This window comes from Gopherus flavomarginatus, chromosome 9 (assembly GCF_025201925.1).
Source record: "Gopherus flavomarginatus isolate rGopFla2 chromosome 9, rGopFla2.mat.asm, whole genome shotgun sequence".
Lineage (NCBI taxonomy): Eukaryota > Metazoa > Chordata > Testudines > Testudinidae > Gopherus > Gopherus flavomarginatus.
Genome location: NC_066625.1, coordinates 54,985,383 through 55,005,522, shown reverse-complemented (window position 1 = coordinate 55,005,522; position 20,140 = coordinate 54,985,383). Strand labels below are relative to the sequence as shown.

The window sequence follows — 20,140 nt, the reverse complement described above, 5'->3', positions numbered from 1 at the left end:
TGGTCCTGCTTCCATCTGCAAGTCTGAGCTTTTCCCTTCAGCTGCCTCATGTCTTTGCTCCATCATCCGCTCAAAGCCCTTCTAAACTCGACCAGAGTTTCCACCTGCATCTCCAGTCCTCAGATCTTTTCTTCCATCAGCTCTATCAGGCGGCACTTCATGCAGATGGAACTTTTTTCAGGTACTCCCTCCAGGATCATACTGCAGCTTCCACATCCAGTCATCCTCATTGTGTCTTTCACTGCTGCCTCTGTATCAGTCATAGCCTTCCCACCTAAAACCTGTTAATCCAGGAAACACAAACCAAAGCAAACCATCACCACTTACATCAAAACAAACCCTCAACATGCACCAGAACACCACTCCCCTCCCTTCACTAGTCTGGCAATTCCTCTGCCTAGGTCTCAGTCTCCCCTGCAAACTATCCCTATAAACTCCCCTGTTTACAGCTCTGTTTGCTGGCTCTTGTGTCGCTGCAGCTGTCTATGCTGCTGCCTGACTGGCTGGCTGGCTACCTACCTTTATAGGACCCCTAAGCAGAGAAGCCCCGTCCCCTAATCAGGGCTCAGCTTCTCTCCCAGCACACTGCCCCTACCAGCCTCCACACACAAAAAGTACAAAATACAATACACAAAATAGAAAAACCTTCTCCTCCAACAGAACTCCCACTGAAACTCCCCTGTTTACAGCTCAGATGAGAAAGACTGTGAGCAGGATTGTCATTGCCTGGCCAGTGAGAGCGCCCCCTGAGTGAAAACAACTGAAGTCTTGTTGCTGACAACTCTATCAACCCTTTCTGATAAAATCTTATCTAGGGAGATTGCTGCGAAATCCAGAAAGAAAATAGGAATCAGTTGTCATAATGCCTTGAGCAAATCACCTCAAGGAACTCAATAGATCAAGAAACCAGCCATTGCAACTGTGGAGCTGAGCTGGAGAATCCACCATTATGCCAGTGTGACAGGTTCAATCACAGAGACCCCTTTGGGACTGTCAGGGTTCCCTCCCCACTCTGAACTTTAGCGTAAAGATGCGAAGACCCACATGAAGACCTCCTAAGCTTATTTTACAAATCCAGGGATAAACCTCCCTTGAGACAAGGAAATTCACAAGCCAAAATAAAAGTAAGCTAACACATTGCCTTATTATTACTAACTAATTCTAACCGAGTTGGATTGCTTGCCTTCTTGATCTGTCATCTCAGCTAATCCCAAGAGTAAGAAAGAAAAAAAAACTGCTTGTAAATTCCCTTTAGAAAGTTAACTACCCTGCCCTCAGTTACAAGACAAAAATCTCCAGCTGCTCACAGCTTAAAAATATCCCTTTGTTACAAGGGCCCAAAACCTTTGCCTCCAGGCAAAAGGAGATAAAATCTCTATCAGTCCGGAGCTCCTGTTTTCTAAGCAGTTAAAAAGGAAAAAAAAATGTCCTTTAAAAATCCTACCAGGCTTTTGGTTCAAAATGATCTCTGGTTCAAAATGATCCCACCACTCTGCCACCATGTCAGAGTTACTTCCCTACTCTGAACTTTAGGATACAGATGTGGGGACCCACATGAAGACCCCCTATGCTTATTTCTACCATCTTAGGTTAAAAACTCCCCAAGGCACAAATCCTTCCTTGTACCTTGGATTAGGTAATGCTGCCACCACCTAGTGATTTAAACAAACATTTAGGGAGGGCCACTTGGAGCCCTACCTTCCCCAAACATCCCCCCAAACACTTACACCCCTTTTCCTGGGCAGGCTTGAGAATAACCCCCCCAAGCCCCTACACCCCCTTTCCTGGGGAGGCTTGAGAATGATATCCCAACCAATTGGTACAGGAGAACACAGACCCAAACCCTTGGATCTTAAAACAATGGAAAAATCAATCAGGTTCTTAAAAGAATAATTTTAATTAAAGAAAAGATAAAAGAATCACCTCTGTAAAATCGGGGTGGTAAGTACTTTACAGAATAACAAAAGACTCAAGCACATAGAGGATCCCCCCCAAGGCAATCCTTAAAGTTACAAAACCAGGGATGAACCTCCCTCTAGACAAGGAAAATCACAAGCCAAAATAAAAGAAAGCTAATGTATTACCTTATTACTTACTAATTCTAATGGAGTTGGATTGCTTGCCTTCTTGATCTGTCTCCCGTAAGCACACAGAACAGACAGATAAAGCCTCCCCCCACAGATTTGAAAGTATTTTGTCCCCTCATTGGTCCTTTTGGTCAGGTGTCAGCCAGGTTACCTGAGCTTCTTAACCCTCTACAGGGTAGAGAGGGATTTTAGGCTACCCTTAGCTGTATGTTTATGACAGGGACTGTTACCTGATGTGCTGAAATTACCTCTTCCCTGATGGCTTGAGACACCAGACCCCTGCCTTATTGAGCCAGACACACTAGTCTGCTGCAACACAGACTCAGGTCTGAATCACGCCCCTAAAGCTGCAGGCTTTAACTGAAAACCATTCAGCAGGTTACCTATCTCCAGCACCCAGACATCCAGTTCCCAGTAGGATCCAAAACTCAAATAAATCCATTTTACTCTGTATAAAGCTTATACAGGGTAAACTCATAAATTGCTCGCCCTCTATATCACTGATAGAAAGATATACACAGCTGTTTGCTCCCCCAGGTATTAATCACTTACTCAGGGTTAATTAATAAACAAAAGTGATGTTATTAAGTATAAAAAGTAGGATTTAAGTGGTTTCAAGAAACAACAGACAAAACAAAATAAGTTACCAAGCAAAATAAAACAAAACATGCAAGTCTAAGCCTAATACATTTAAGAAACTGAATACAGGTAAGTCTCACCATCAGAGATGTTCCAGTAAGCTTCTTTCAGAGACTAGACTGCTTCTTAGCCTGGACCCAATCTTTTCCCCAGTACAGTTCTTGTTAGTTCCAGCTCAGGTGGTAAACTAGGGGATTTCTCATGACGAGGCCCCCTTTGTTCTGTTCCAACCCCCTTTTATAGCTTTGGCACAAGGTGGGAACCCTTTGTCTCTCTCTGGGTTCCCAACCCTCCTTCTAAGTGGAAAAGCACAAGGTTTAAGACAGATTTCAGTACTAGGTGGCATGATCACATGTCCTGTGAGAACCCAAGCCTCCATTCTTTCCAGCCTGACTCACATGAACACAGGAAGGCTTACAAGTAAAGAGAGCCATTTACAACCAATTATCCTGGTTAATGGAAGCCATCAAGATTCCAAACCACCATTAATGCCCCACACTTTGCATAATTACAATAGGATTTTAGAGTAATAGTTCATATTTCTAGCTTCAGATACAAGAATGATACATTCATACAAATAGGATGAACACACTCAGTAGTTTATAAGCTTTGTAATGAAACCTTATAAGAGAGCTTTTGCATAAAGCATATTCCAGTTACATTATATTTACACTCATAAGCATATTTCCATAAACATATGGAGTGCAATGTCACAGCCAGTTCGAACTGATAAGCAGCAACATGACTTTTATCCATGCATTTTTTTACTCAAATGACAACTTGGTTATGTTAAGCTAACTGCTTCTCAGAAACTACACACCTGAGTTAAAACTCTCAGAATGACTCACATGTATGTTGTGTGCTTATATTTCACTAACAAGTTTAATCTTAGTTGTCTAGAAGTTACACTAAATCAATAGGTAATTGAAAGCACTGAGGTGGGAGAAACTCATTACCAAAGCCTCATACTATTTATAAGAGGAAACTGCGCTTCCCTTTAGCAAAAGTTATTACGAGGAACCCTGAGTATTTCAAATGACTCAGACTAAAAATCACATTCTGTGGTCAAGAGAACCGATGACAGCTTCTTAGCCCACGTCCAGACTACAGCCTAAAATCGATGTGCTTAAAATCGATTTTATAAAGCAGGTTTTATAAAATCGATTTTGTGCATCCACACTAGAGGTACTTACATCAATGTTGAGCGTCCATTTTCCCTGGCATCCATCTTTTGCTTGAGCGTTGCACTCTGGGTACCTATCCCACAGTTCCTGCACGGGTCCCTGCCCTTTGGAATTATGGGTTACTAGCCCAGTGCATGATGGGATCAAAGTCCCCGTCCTGGGTGGTTCTGGGTACAGCTTCACCCCCCCCCCTTCCTGTAAACGGCACACAGTCAGTTCGCGCTGGGTGGTTCGGGGAACGCGAGAGCAAACCGCGGCGAAGCTGGTCTCCTTCCCCGGTTTGCTCTCGTGTTCCCCGAACAAGCAGGTCTCCTTCCCTGCGGTTTGCTGGGTGGTTCGGGGAACGCGAGAGCAAACCGCGGCGAAGCTGGTCTCCTTCCCGGGTTTGCTCTCGCGTTCCCCGAACCCCGAGCAAGCAGGTCTCTTTCCCTGCTGTTTGCAGGGGGGTCCGGGGAACGCGAGAGCAAACCGCGGCGAAGCTGGTCTCCTTCCCCGGTTTGCTCTCGCGTTCCCCGAACCCCGAGCAAGCAGGTCTCTTTCCCTGCTGTTTGCAGGGGGGTCCGGGGAACGCGAGAGCAAACCGCGGTGAAGCTGGTCTCCTTCCCCGGTTTGCTCTCGCGTTCCCCAAACCCCGAGCAAGCAGGTCTCTTTCCCTGCTGTTTGCAGGGGGGTCCGGGGAACGCGAGAGCAAACCGCGGCGAAGCTGGTCTCCTTCCCCGGTTTGCTCTCGCGTTCCCCGAACCCCGAGCAAGCAGGTCTCTTTCCCTGCTGTTTGCAGGGGGGTCCGGGGAACGCGAGAGCAAACCACGCTGTGCAAGCAGGAAATGGAATTTCAAAGTTCCCGGGGCTTTTCCTGTTTACCTGGCCAGAGTACCTTTACCTGTGTAGAGCGGCCACTAGAGCACTGTGGGATACGTCCCGGAGGCCATTAACTTCGATGTCCGTCCACACTATCATAAAATCGATTTTAATCGATTTTGGTGTTACTCCTCTCATTTAGATGGAGTTCCAAAATCGATTTTAGGGACCCTTAAAATCGATTTTATGCACTCTGTAGTGTGGACGGTTACAGCTTTAAATCGATTTAGAGCTCTTAAAATCGATTTAAAGCTCTAGTCTGGACCTGCCCTTAGACAAAAAGAGGAAGAAGCTTTGAACTGGCTTGTAAGCTACCAATTTTACCACTACTTGAAACTTTGCTTAAAGTGGCATGAGAGTTTACAGCACTGGTGAAATTCGAGAGAAATTAGAAATGCTTCAAAATTATCATCTATCTATTGTATTTTGGTTTTAGAGTGTGATAGTCTTGCATGTATAAGTGGCAACATTTTGCTATTAGTATTACCTGGGCAAGGTCATACTAAAGGTCACATCAGCTGAACTGACATTCTTTGTTAATTAACTTGTCTCAGTTTCTAAATCCTACTGTAGAATGGTTTCCGCTGAGCTGCCATAATAGTCCCTTAATTCCATTCGCAGATAAGTTTGACTGGAGATAAGGATCTATATTTAAGGATCCATAGTTCCATGTTGATACCAAAATCACCTGCCCAGACAAGCATAGAACTAGGATAAAATTTTGCCTTTGTAACAAGATTGTGATTAAAGCTTGACTTAATTGAACTGATTTATTATCTCTTAAAAATTATTACACCCCATGTTGTGTTCAATTATTTTTTCAATATTGTGAACACTATCATCTAACCAACTTTATTTGCTTTCTGTAATTACTTGTTTGCTATTTTGACTAATAAAACTGATAAATGTATAATAATTCTGCAGGCTGTCCTTTAGCTTAGGAACACAGATCCAAAGGACAGTGAGAAACACACAACTGGTTAAATTATTTAAAACAATGTGTGTTTTATAACCTATCTTTCTCCCAAGGGTTATAGCATAGAGAACAATCCTGCCATGGAAACCAAAGAATAGATTGAATGATTGAATAGGTCCTATCCACCGTGAATTTCTATTGCTGGGCTATCAGAACCTGAAGTGAAGCCAAGAGACTGTGCTCCACTATCTGAGCTCTGAATAAGGCACATATTGCTTCCAGCAAAGGAGAAACAAATATTTTTTACAAAAGCCTTTCATCCTTTCATCGCTCCCACCCACACACATGCAATCAGCAAGGAGCACAGTGTCCCAGCTCACCATGTGAGGGGCCATCTCTTCAGAGTTAGAGGGGGAAGGAGATTCAGTGAGGTGATGGCACACACACTCCTCAGTGCTTTATTTGTCAGATAAATAAAGTCTTCTGTCTCCAAGGGCTATGGATGGCCACACCCACATTTCCACCATCCAAAATTCCCTGCTAGCCTAGTGGAGCTTCACTGGAAAAAGCCGTTTTGTTTGCAATCCCATAGTTCCTTGCAACCCCACCCAGACTAGAAACCTCACCCAAACTGGCTAGGATTGAAGCCTGATGGCTGCTGGTCATTGCAGCAAACTCATCTCCTAACAGCTGCTAAGCCAGTCAGCTGAGATACCCCAGAACTGGGCAGACACAGGCTAAGAAACAGAATGCTCTGTGAGGCCTCCGTTTATACATGATTTTTAATTGAGCCATCAGCCTACGAGACCAATTGAAGCCTTTGTGATCTGGGTAGTCCTCTAGCCATGCTGGAGAAACCTCCCACAGAAGGTTTTGGTTTTAGGATCCACCAGGCCTCAGATGGCTCTTCTGGCCAAGCTGGGAGTTGGCACATGGATACTGCCCTTGGGCCTCTTCTTATTTATCCATATCTGAATTTTGGATGCATATTCCAGCTCCAGTATTAGCCTCCATACATAGGCCTGGTCCTGGGAGATTCAGACTCTCAGTATCTCCCAATGCCAGTGCTGTTAGACAATATAGCTCCCACCAGCTCTGAGAAAACCTGGAAAGACCCTGCCGCTGAACCAACCCAATGCTCACGGGAACACCCTACTCCTCTCTCAGCTGACACCAGCAACCATATGGTGGTGAGACATCATCCTCACCAGCCTCAGGTCTGGACAGCCCAAAACAGCCATGGAGAGAAAGGGAACCCCTCTGGTGCAAGGAACAAGGAATCATTCAAAGCATGGAGGAAATACAGCCTTGAGGCACTAGCCCTTTAAGAAGGGGAACCTACTTGTAATCTGAGAGGGGCCTGTTTTAACCCAGTCTGATTTGTGACTGGTGGGGAAAATTCAAAGGTCCCTCCCTCAGCAGCAGTTTATTAAATATAGTAGTAGCAGAGCCCTCAACTGAAAACAGATAGGCTCTGTCCGTGGCCGTGCCTCCTGCTCCTTCCCCTCTCTCGCTGTGTGAGGAATGCTAACGGCTGGTCCACTCTAGGTTACATCATGGGGTCCAGTGATCTTCCCACAGCACTGCTGCTGCTCCAGCTCACCCTGCAGATGCAGCCCCTTCACGCAGGACCAGAGACTGGAGGTAAGCTCCCCCATGCAAAGTCGCTTGCTGCTGGTTAGAGCCCAACTTTTTGGGAGGGAGATGACAGGAAAAACATGGTCAATGCCAGGGAGAGGCATGGGGCACAGAGCAGAGAAAAATCAATGGGGAGAGGTGAGAGAATGGACTGGAGAAAGATTAGCCCTCAAATCCTGACTGTTCAATGCTGGGACCGCAGCTGCAGGGAGAAAAAGAAGGGAATGAACTCAATGGGGATTCATCTCTAAGCCCAGACAGTCCAAATACTGGGACAGCAGCTGCAGGGAGCAAATAAGGAGACTGGTTTCAGTGCCAGCTCTCTGCATCCCAGCCCAGGAGCATCAGGGGGATGGAAGTACAGATTTCAAGGCAATTAACCATCAGTCTCAGACAGCCCAGCACCAGGGTCAGGGATTCAGTAGGATCCATTGCAGAGTGATGAGATCTCAACCCCACGCTGCATGTGCCTAGGATCAAGGAGACAAGCTGCTAGTTTTAAAACAGGGTTTCCCTCTGAGGCAGGTCGTGCTGTAAGCTCCCTTCTGTCGGGGAATGTGATTCCATCAAGTGTTCAGTAGGGCAGTGGTTCTCACCCAGGGGTACACGTACCTCTGGGGGTATGCAGAGGTCTTCCAGGGGGTAGATCAGCTCATTTAGAGATTTACCTAGTTTTACAACAGACTACAGAAAATGCACTAGCGAAGTCAGTACAAACTAAAATGTTATACAGACAATGACTTGTTTATACAGCTTTATATACTGTACACTGAAATGTAAGTACACTATATTCCAATTGATTTATTTTATAATAATATGGTAAAAATGAGAAGGTCAGCAATTTTTCACTAATAGTGTGGCTGTGACACTTTTGTATTTTTATGTCTGATTTTCTAAGCAAGTGGTTTTTAAGTGAGGTGAACCTTGGGGGTACATAAGACAAATCAGACTCCTGAAATGGGTACAGCAGTCTGGAAAGATTGAGAGCCACTGCAGTACGGGACCAGGATGATCTTCACCATTACTGAAGGAGCTAGCCTTTAGTAAGCAGGCTGTGTTAGCTGTGCTGATATCAATCCCATGTTACCTGATCTTCACCACTGGAACTGGTAGTTTTGTCTTGGGGGTGGCTGAGCTGGGCTCGGTTTACTTCTCCCATCGCTGTTAGCAGGGCTGGAACTATGGAAGGATAAGGGAATGAATGGGGAAAAATCAAAGTGAGTGCTGTCCCTGCTCTGTGATTTTGTGGTATTGGCACTGTGCCACAGGGATGGAGCATCTATCTGTGCATCCAATATATCTTCCTAAAGAGGGCAGAGCCTGGGAGCAGCAGACCCAGTCCTCTGTCCATGTGTGGGCTTTGAGTTAGAACTGTAATGCTGTGCAGAGTCAAGTTTTCAACCCTCTCTCATCCGAAGTACAGTGGATGGCTTACTATCATCAGTAATTGATGGAGGACATGCTGCTTGTGCACTTGTGTTTCACCTCCTGGACTTCACCTTGTCTGGCCTGTGGTCTTCATTTTTCTCCCTAATAAGTGCTCAGGTACCATTGTGATGGGCACCAGTACTCAACCCTAGGAAAATACATGATTTATAGCTATGCTGCAGGCATTTATATACACACTGTGTGGTTTTCTCCAGCTGAATATTCAATGCAAACTCCAGCCTCCAGAGAAATCAGCAGCCCGGCTGTCACGGGTAACTCAATATCTTCTCCCCCTTATAAATGGATGTGAGGTTGAGGTGCATTAGTAGGAGCAGGAAAATGGAAAGGTGCCACCACATCAGATGTGCTCTGTGCAGTAGGAGGCACAGCAAGTAATAGCTCAGAGTGAGGGCTTGATCTCCGTCCCAGACGCAGCAGGGCCTGGAACAGAGACTGGTTCATTTCACGTGTGTGTCTCTGTTCAGCCAGTGAGGGTTACTGCTGGGCACAGGATAGGCGGGAATGCAGAGCATTGATTTATACTTAGTTTCCCTCACGAACTGGCCAGGTTTTACCACACAGCACTTGGCAGATCTTTGAGCTGTGGGTGCTCCCTGCTCCAGCGTCTTGTGACTGAAATTCCACTGTCCTTCTCTTTGTCTTTTCTCCTTCAGCCGTATCCCTCACATTTGCCAGGACAGTCATAGATCTGGGAAATAGGCACCTCACCCAATTCAGACTAAGGGTGATACTGGCATGACGGCCTCGTCCATTTCTGGCCTGGCCTGGCCTGGCCTGGCCTGCTGGTGCCATGCAGCTGCTCCTCTCCAGAAATACAGCCCTTGTTGAACATCTCCAGCCCTTTCTCTTCTGACTCCACCACAGCCATGCCCTGCCTTTCTGCTTCCCACACCATGCAAAAGGGGGACATGCTTAGGGATGCTTTCATCACCTCATTGTTTCTCTCCCTAATTGGATGACTGAACTTTCACCCAGGAGAGTCCTGAATAATCCATATTCCACTAAGTGGTGCTAGCTGATATACATGAGGGTCCCAGGCAGCATTGGCCAGGCTTGTGGCATCACCTATTTTAGAGCTACTGGACTGGCTGCAATCAGTTAGCGGTGCCTCCAACTCTCATCGGGACATATATTATGCCTGCCCCTGAGGACAATTCTAATACCCTCGATAGCGCTCTGTGCAGTCACGGACCCAGGCAGGAGACAAGCAATGAGAAGTTTTAGCATGAGGCAGTGAGGGTGGGGGATGATGCTTATAATGGAAAGGGATAAAAAGAGGTGGTATTTTATAAAGCAAACAAAAAAATTAACCATTTCTCTGATTAGCAACTCCCCAGTGCCTCACTAGCCACTCATATCAGATCCCTGAGGGCTCCAATCAGGACCCGACTACTCTTGCCAGAACAGTTCTGACAGCTCTGCTCTGGGCCCAGAACTGGCAGATGGGTGTGGGAGAAAGGTGCAGGTAATGGACAAGGAAGAGCCTTAGACAGCTGCTGGGATCCGGCAAGCTGAGTGCTGCTTATAAACCTGTGGCCCAGCTCAGTAAGCCTCTGCTGAAACCTGGGTGTACGAGACCTGGACAAAGCCAATCCGGCCCCTAGGCTGTCCTGGATCTCCGAACTCATTGACAAACTAGGCAATGGCTGCAGGAGAATCTGCAGGAACATCTCCTGGGGCACTCCACAAAAGCAGCCACAGCGCTAATTGGGGTCAGCTGAGGTGTCTCAGGAACAGGTGCCGATGGCAGCCAGTCCAGTGAAGCAGTGCTCTTGGTCTGAGAAGTGACTCCTTCTCTCTTCCAGCATGCATAGATATAGCTTCCACAGCCAGGGCTAGGGGGGTCAGGTTCAAAGCCTAGCAGGCAATGCATGCTCTGGAGCCCACTGCAGACTTTGCCTTCCCTTCTCTCCCCTCCCAGGAGCCAGAAAGCAGCGACTGGAGCTGCTTAGAGAAGTTGTTGTCAAACTGTGGGTCATGACCCAGTACTAGCTCGTTGAATGTAAGGCAATGGGTCGCAGCGGCTCTGGTCAGCACCACCGACCGGGCTGCTAAAAGTCCCTTTGGCGGTGCTGCCTGGCTAAGGCAGGCTAGTCCCCAGCTGTTCTGTCACTGCGCTGCGCCCCGGAAGCAGACAGCAGCAGGTCTGGCTCCTAGGCGGGGGGGCCATGGGGCTTTGCGCGCTGCCCCTGCCCCGAGCACCAGCTCCGCATTCCCATTGGCTGGGAACTGGCCAATGGGAGATGGAGGGCGGTGCCTGCAGGCAAGAGCCGCACAGCACCGCTTGTGCGCCTCTGCCTAGGAGCCAGACCTGCTGCTGGGCGCTTCCGGGGTGCAGCGCAGTCTGCGGTGCCAGGACAGGCAGGAAGCCTGCCTTAGCACCCTCTGCGCCGCTGACCGGGAGCCACCCAAGGTCAGCCTGTGCCCTAACCCTATGCCCCAATCCCTTGCCCCAGTCCACAGCCCCCCAAACCCAGAGCCCCTTCCTGCACCCCAAATCCCTCATCCCCAGCTTCACCTCAGAGCCCTGACCCCCTCCCGCACCCCAGCCTTGAGCCCCCCCAAATCTGGAGCCCCTTCCTGCACCCCAAACCCCTCATCCCCAACTTCACCTCAGAGCCCTGACCCCCTCCCACACCCCAGCCCCCTGCCCCAGCCCTAAGCCCCCCCAAACCCAGAGCCCCTTCCTGCACCCCAAACCCCTCATCCCCAGCCTCACCTCAGAACCCTGACCCTCTCCCGCACTCCAGCCCTCTGCCCCAGCCCTGAGCCCCCCCAAACCTGGAGTCCCATCCTGCACCCCAAACCCCTGATCCCCAGCCCCACCCCAGACCCTGCACCCCCAGCCCACAGCCCTGACCCCCTCTTGAATCCCAAACCCCAGCTCCAGCCCAGAGCCCTCTCCCACACCCTGAACCCTTCATTCCTGGCCCCACTCTGCAGCCCTCACCTCCACACCCCAAATCCTCATCCTCAGTTCCATTGGATAGTGGGCATCAACAATTTTCTTCAACTGGGTCACCAGAAAAAACGTTTGAAAACCACTGGCTTAGAGAGTGAGGGGGAGGAGGCGCAGAGGGCTCTCCCTCATCTGCATCTCCTGCCAAAATCCGTTAGCTCTCCCCTCGCCCTTCCTCTCAGCATATTTGCCTCCAGAAAGGGAGGTGAGGGGTAGCAACAGTCTGCAAGAGCCAATACTTCCACTTTGAGGGAACACTTTGTCCTAGCGCAGACAGCCTCACTCCTTAGTCAAGCTCTGCCTTTGCAACGGCTCTCCCCAGGATGCGCTCCAAGGCCGGCAGTGAATCATGAGTTTCCAGTGTGAATGCTCACACTCTGGGATTTACAGGCCTTTTTCTGGCTGCTCAGTGGCTGTGTGAACACTCAGCATAATGAACTGCATAAGCTCATGGGTCAGGGCAAACCAAACTTGACACTTTCATTCTTAAAGCCATTCATGGCTCAGGTGTTTTATTTGACCAGCTCTTCTTTTTATTGGTTTTCCAATGGCTGCCACTTCTCCGAGCTGGTCCAGTCATTCCTCCTTCAGCCTTTCTTTAAAGCTGATCCACTCCTTCAGTGGCGCCCTCTACCACTGAACCCAGGCAATTCCTCCTCTTCCTCATTTGACAGGGTTTCCATCCCAGCTTCAAAGTTTGACTTGTACTCCCTCATTAGCTGGTCCACAAAACTTCAGCCACTTTGTCTTCTCTAGGGTGGTTAGAAAAGGTAAGTATTTTCCTGTAAGAAAATAAATTGCAAGAAATGAACTTTTTTCTTTTTTCCCCAAAAAATTTACTGGAATTTTTCTTTTTGTGACAAAAAATTTTTGTACTCAGTTTTCAAAAAAACAAACAAACCCAAGTTTTAATGTTTGTTTGAAAAAACTGAGAATTTTCAAAAGAAATGAAATTTTTCCTCAAAAACTTTTGTTTAGAAAACAGACTGTTTTTTGTCTAAAAACCTTTTGGAATGAAAACTTGCCACCAGCTCTAGCCTTCTGCTTCCCATCCGTTTTCTTTGCCTGAACCTTCCTGATTCAGATTCAAAGGCAACCATGACTTTGTCCCCTTCTGGATTGGTGTCCTGTTCATTGTGAAATTCCTTAGCACCCAGAGTATCCAAGATGGTTCTTTCCACAGGCCAATGTGTTTCCAGGAGGTGCAAGGATCCATAACTTTCTGCTGCACACTATCTTCTTCACGCGCCAAAATACTGTAGTGGCTGGCAACATAAGTGGAAAAATTCTTCCTCTTCTGCTTCGTTATTGGGTACAGTCATCACCTTCCATCTAATTCTGGCTTTTATCCACTGGACAAAGAGCTAACCAGGCAGAGCCACTGCTTATTTCTTTGTCCAAGATGGCTCCAGTGCTCCTTCTGGCACTCATTTTACATGTTTCATAGTGCGACACTCTTATTGTTTCCAAAGTTTACAGTATCACCAGATTGCTCCATCCAGTCATGCACATACCAGGGATGGTTAGTCAGTGGTTTCTTGCTTCTTCTGCCAAGTGTGCCAGCTTCAACCTTCCTAGGAGCCTTTCTTATGCACTCACACCAGCTTGTCCCTTTAGTAGGAGAGAATGGGTGTAAGGAGCAGCTGCCTGAGATGGGAAGACTTGAGGGTCCTGGAGTTGGGAGAATGCAGTTTATTACTTACTTGGCTACTCTTGAGCATTTTCCAGCAGTCAATGGGAGGCTGTAGCATGGTGGTGAAGAAAGAGAAGGGTAGACTGAATTCTTCAACACACACAAAGTGCCAGATCTCCAGCTGGGCGTATGATCATCAATGGAACGGCACAGGTGCCATTCCAGTCTCAGTGCCCAGCCCTTGGGACCAGCTGAGCTCCATCTGATGCAGGTCCTAAGGGCAGGGAACAAAGGTGGCTTTATGCCACTTTTCTGGCTCTCTGGTGCTGGGGCTAGTTCAGCTCCCAACCAAATCAGGTCAGCCTCAAGGCTGCTCTAACTGATAGCCAATTGCCAATAGCTGAAGGGACCATTCCAGGACTTCGAACATAAGAACATAAGACGTCAGAGCACAAGGGCAATTCTGACCACGTCCATTTCCCCAGCTATGTCCCTTCCAGACCACCTATACTGGGGGCTGCAACAAGGGGTGATATAGAGCCAGCTATGCCAGCTCTACACTGCTGGGGTTTCCAGCATGCTGGGGAATCCTCAGATGGCTGGATAAACCAATCACAAGGGGGCATCAGAGGCAAACATCTGGCTCCAAGCCTCAGAATCAAATTCTGGTTGATTGATCACCTCCCGCGCCCCCCCCCCCCCCGTAAACCAGCCCCCCCATCTCTGCACATGTATAGTTTCATGCCCTAGCGTGCATGCTTTGGGCCAGCGTCAGGTGGGTTAAGAAGGGCCCATATTTACACGGTAGAGGAATGGCCCATGTTTAGACTAGCAAGAAAGGCGTCTTTGCTCAGGACCCTGGGCTTTCTGCCCATTTCCAAATGGAAATAGGCATTGTGTGTACAAAAAAAAAAAAAACTTGTAAATTTTTGCTCTTAACATAAAACTGTGAAGCTTTAGTAAACTGATTTTTCAGCGGAAGGAGTGCCTCTGCTCTCTGCCAGCTTCTGTCAAGGCCATACATATGCTAAATTCCCCTTTCTCCCATTATCTTCTAGCTGAGTATTTTTAATAAGCACAAACAGAGGTAATACCTTGTAATGAAATGGACTTCCGTGGGATTCCTCTAATGCCTATTCACAGTATGCTTCCAGGAGGGAGTGTTGGTGGGGCAGCAGGGGTGGGGCGGTAATAAACAACAGAAGTATCCAGTTAAAATGCCTCCACTGTACCCATCCACCCCCACAAGCCAGGTCATATATTTTTCTTCAATTTATGGAGATTTAAGGCTTGACTTTTCAGAAGGGCACATGCCCAATGGAGAAGCACCATACTTGACTGTGTGAGCACAAGGCAATTTGTATACAGGCATGCACTGGGGTGGTTGCACATCCCAGCTGGGAGTGTGTAAATGTGCACACTCATTTTGCACATGCACATCTGGAATTCTGGCCCACGATTTTACAGTTATTGTGCACTATTCCACCCTCAGCGATACCCAGACACCGTACTGAGTTCAGCAAGATTGACTGAGTGTAACTGAGAGCAGACTTTGAACCAGGCTGTCTCCAAAGGAGATGACTGTATTTAATCATGGGGTGGCACCCAGTCCTTAAGTAAAAAGTTTCTTTGTTTCTCCTGTAGTGCCAGGAAGTTCCAAGGTAGCTTTAACGTTGCTAGTGACGACATGCCCCTAGACTTGATGTTTAGCTCTTCAGCACAAATGAAACCACAGACAAATAAATTATCATTAAAAAAATTAATGAATTATTTTTAAAGCATTCTCTAAATGTTACTCAGGGCTAGGTCCTCAGCTGGTGTCAATCAGTAAAACTCCACTGATGTTAATGGAGTCATCCTGATTTATTCCGGATGAGGATCTAGCCCATGTCAGCTCCAGTAAGGAAACAAGAGGTTAAATCTGAAAGAGAACGTTGTAAGAATCAGTGCACCTCTCTACCTGGATGTAGGGTGACCAGATGTCCCGATTTTATAGGGATAGTCTGGATTTTGGGGTCTTTTTCTTATATAGGCTCCTATTACCCCCTACCCCATGTCCTGATTTTTCACACGTGCTGTCTGGTCACCCTACCTGGATGATAAGTTCCCCAAAGTTCAAGGGGGTTGGATGCCTGACTCTGATTTTGGCATATCTCTAGTAAGCAATGGAACAAAACAGCCATGGGAAGTTATGGAGAGACCTCGCTCCACTGGACATAGTCAAGAGGCTGGACTTGACAACCGTCTCTCAGAGGAGGCTCTGAAAAATTACATGGATGCAGCCTCCGATTCAACTATCATGCACCTAACTCTGAGAACATGAGTATCCCAATTAGCTTCAGTAGGACTACTTGGATCATTGTTTAAACTTAAGCACGTGCTTAAGTGTTTTGCTGGATCTGGGCCTAAATGACTCCCTGGAAGTCCCTTCCAAGCCAATTGGTTCTGCAGGAGTGTCCAATCTCCTCACAGGTAGACAACTACCCTGCCAGTTTCCTCTTGCTTACATCAGTGCCCTTCCTATACCTAGTGGGACAGCCACGCAACCTGGCCTTTGTCATGGACAAGTTATTACTGTGTTTGACTACTTCTCTAGCAGGTCAGCTAAGCATGCAGGCCAATGTGACCAACCTGACCTCCTCTTTTAACAGGGCTTGAGACCTATGAAGGTTGCCTAGACATTCCTCACTCAGAAGTCAAGGGGAGGTTGGGTCTGCCCCTCCACTGGACTATAGGTAGCAATAAAGTGTTACGGTTTAGAGATTCTTTTGTGCTACATTGAGAAATCTAAATGATTTATTTTTTTTTTTTTTTTCAAATGCACCACATATGTTGAGGTCAAAGTTCTAAGCAGCTGGAAGAGTTTCCAGCTGATGGGAAAGAGCAGGAAAAAAAACTGTGTAAGAGAGAGAAGGAGCAGAATGCAAGTCAGTATCGTGGGAATCATGTAGGAATATGTTCCTCTCACTCTTATATTTAGCAGCGGCAAGCTTCAGGCAAATTCACAATAAGCACATTCCTAAACAGAGGCAGCACAGGGCTAGCTGTGGATTACAGTCACTAACGTCAGGTTTAAAGTGGATGGTGATACAATTTCATAGGCACAGACAACCTTAGCCTAGAGTATAAATTAAGTCTTGATGTATTGACGGGCTGAAAACAGAAACCATTCACAACAGGGAGAGAGAAAATCAGTCCACGTTTTCTGCTCCCAAGGCTGTTCCCAGAGTCCATTCCAGGTGGCCAAAGAAATCCAGTTAAGATTCTTCTCCTTAGAATCTAGATTCCCTAAACTGAGTAGTCTCAGTGCAGCTGCAGGCTTCATTAACCTACATTTTCCCCCTAGGACACTCATGGGAAAATCATTGGTTTGTATTTTCATACCTAACTGACCTGGATTTCGGGTTTGGCCCAATATGTCATGCAGGTGCCAGTTTCATATATATAATTAACCTCAGACTCAAGAGATGCCAATCAAGAGAAATATTTTTGTAGTCTCTCTGCTGCATGCAGCTCTTAGCAGAAGTCCACATAAATGACCCTGATTTCAGTGATATCCTATTCCTATCTATATCACCAAATCACCTTCCGGGGCTTGGGGGGGGGGCCAGCAAAGTTATTGTAGTAAGGGATTCCTCAGTCCCAAATTAGTCCTTTCTGGGACAGCTGCACCTTTATAAAATGACTCCAAAATAATGTGATTATGTTGAATCTTCACACCAGGAAGCAACAGCATGATCGATTGATGCAATGGCATATTGCAGCACTGCAAAGCCATGTTGCAGCAGTGCAATGTGCATGACACATCATGCCTAAAATAAATTCAGAACTCTGTAGTTGGTCTGCAAGCCAACCACCCAGGACGCAGCTTAAATGGAGACAGTTCAACCAACTGAGGGGACAACACTGAGGTTAGGTGGCAGATCAACTGTACACACACACACACACACAATTTCACAAGTATAGCAGGTATTTAAAGCTGCCCTGGTCTCTGTGGAAGAGCTTAGCTGCAGTTGCAGGTCAGTTATGGTAATTGAATGTTCATCAAAATAACCTAGTGATATTTTAATGTTTGATCATGTTGTTTGTCGGGTTGAATTTGGCTTTATACTTAGGTTTTATTAATAAAATGTAACAGAAAAACTAAGCCCAACAGAAATGTTTCTAGGATTTTTTTTAACTGAAAAGGTGGAAACAGTTCCCATCCCATCTCCAGAAGAATTTTCCTGCAGTGTTTTCAAATAAGACTTGCGGCCTTTTTGCTAATGCATACTAACTGGGAAATTAAATGGACTAGAAACTGATTTTAAATCAGAGTGAAATTAACTAACTTATTTTGATGCCCAAGATTTTCAGCAGTTAACCATGTAACTGCCAACATGTGCACCTGCAGTGAATTGTGGGCACAAAAAAAATGCAAACACAATATTTGCAGGTGCAGATACTTTTCGGGAGTGTTTGTGTATCTGTGAGAGTTAGATGAGTATTTCTGTGTGAAGATGTATGTGGTGAGCATGCCTCAGTGTTTTAGTGTACTTGTCTGAAGTGCGTCTATTAAAGATGGTATGAAGCTACAAAATTCAGATCCAAATTTGAACCCAGATTTCAAACACTTCAGAGTTCAGGAATCTTGGTTTGTTCCATTGTAAAGATAGGGGTTATTTGCAAAATTTAATACTGGGTTAGGATGATGCTTAAATCTGCCAAACTGGTCTGGAGGTTCCATGCACAGACTGTCGGCTTCCTGCAATTCTGCTTCTGGTCTCAGCTATTCCAAACATAACAGAAGTGGAGGGTGCAGGGTTGGTTCAAGTTAGAGGGGGAAGGTTTGGGTCGGGTCTGTTTTTATCTGAATCAGCTCACATATCACAAGTTCAAATTGCACGTAATCACGACGTTTGGATTCTGGGAAGCGAAGAGCCAGTGAAAGATACCCATCCACATGAAACAGCCCTGGGGCAGGTGCTAAGCAAGAAAAGTGGGAAAACAGGGTGAATGCTGAGACTGGACAGACGATGCAGCTGAGATAGAGACAGGGATGCAGGGGCTGGATGCTAGAGTTACAGCAGGTGATTAATGGAAAGTTTGGCTGCAGAGACTGATAGAAGCCAATGCTAAGATACCTCTGGGAGAAGCGAGTTTAACCAGTCTCTCTGCTCCTATCCCAAGCACGCATCTTTCTGCACTAGTCTCGGATAGAAAGTGGATTTCCCCACTCACTATATTTCCTTAGAAGAACAGCACTTTTCACCTGCACCAGTCAGAAATAAACTCCCCTGTCCCCCATGCCTTTTCTCCAGTTGATGGAGGGACATAAATTCTGGCCCCACCCAAGACCCAACAGAGTTAAAAAAATTCAGATTTTCCATCCCTGTCTCTCTTGATCTGCATATGTCTTGTGTTGCAATCCTGCTGGGCTCCATGCAATACCACTGAGTATTGCACTGTCCTGAGCGGCAGCCCTTGGCTGCTCGACAGACAGTAGCAGACGAACAGACAGCCTCTCGAGGTTTGACAAAAATATCACTTGGCAGGAAAAGCAGGGGGTTGCACAGCCTCCGGGCGGGCACCTAACTGGTCTGGGGAGGGGTCTCACCACATCCCTTCAGCTGAACAAGGAAGAAAGCAACATTCAAACTCGTGTGTAATATAGCTCAAAAGCCACAGCACGATGCCATGACTCATCCAGTTAAAAAGGGAGCTTTTATGGGTAATGAGTCAGCCACAAATTTGAGTGGAGATCTTTTTTTTTTTTCCTTTTGCTCAAATGTTTTTTATTTGCAGACTGGGGCGGAGGGCATGGGGAGGAATAAAGTCCTTTTCAGGGAAGGGAGGGGCAGTGGCTCATCAGCACACACAGAAACACCTCTCAGCTGCTCTTAAATCTGTGATTTGTTATGGAAGAAATGTGTTTTTAATTGCTAATTCTGGGCTGCCTGAATCACAGTCTCCCAGATGCTTGAAGTAGTGGTGCTGTCCAGGCTATCTGGGACTTCTGATTTGTCCTGTCTTTAAGAAGAAGGATGGTCTTAGTTAACACACTGGTCTGGCTCTGAGATCTACTGACTCCATGGGTGACTCTGAGCAAGTAACTTAACCAGTGAGAGTCAGGTCCCTAAATACTTGTGGGGTTCTGGGCCTTCCAGTCTAATCTCCACTGCTATGTGTTTTATCCACACAGGAAAGCTGTTTTGGTAACCAATGGTGTGAATTCAGGCACTATAGTTATACAGGTATGACCCACCCACATGGACGCTCTGATTCCAGTTACAATAGGGCCTTTTTCAGTTTTGCATCTATCGCTTGGGAAGGATGTTATGCTGTCCCCAAGAACAAGCCCTGTTATACCAGAATAAGACCTGCTCTACACAGTTTTGGTACCAGTATAACTACTTTGGTTCAAGGGGTGATTTTTTTTTTTTTAACTAGTACAGTTATACCAGTACAACTACTAAAGTGGATGCAGATATACTGGTATAAAGTCCCATATCCTGTGATAGATTATTTCCCTTCCCTAGATAGGAATAGCTATTCCATTCTCACTTATACATATCTCATGTAATCAATCCCCTGCCACTGCCAGGGTCTTGGACACTGATGGCCCTTCAGTCTCTCCTGTTTTCTGCCAGTGGCACATAGCTTGCTCTCCTGAGAGTTGAAATGCTTTAGTCTAACTTCTGGCTTAATATAGGGGTATCTGTGTGAAAATTAATGACCTGCATGATGCAAGAGATGAGACTAGATGAAGTAACAGCCCCTTCTGGCTTTAAAGTCTAT

At 46.6% G+C, this 20,140-nt stretch overlaps 1 protein-coding gene across 2 annotated transcripts in view; it reads left to right on the top strand.

Annotated features, from left to right (window-relative positions):
• Nucleotides 1–7,189: 7,189 nt before the first annotated feature.
• CSPG4 (chondroitin sulfate proteoglycan 4) overlaps nucleotides 7,190–20,140 on the top strand; it is an 80,341-nt gene continuing 67,390 nt past the window's right edge. For both annotated transcript variants that reach the window (XM_050966964.1, XM_050966963.1), the window contains exon 1: nucleotides 7,190–7,328. In XM_050966964.1, the coding sequence (XP_050822921.1) occupies nucleotides 7,241–7,328 (88 nt within the window). In that variant the 5' untranslated portion in view covers nucleotides 7,190–7,240. The remainder of the gene's footprint in view (nucleotides 7,329–20,140) is intronic.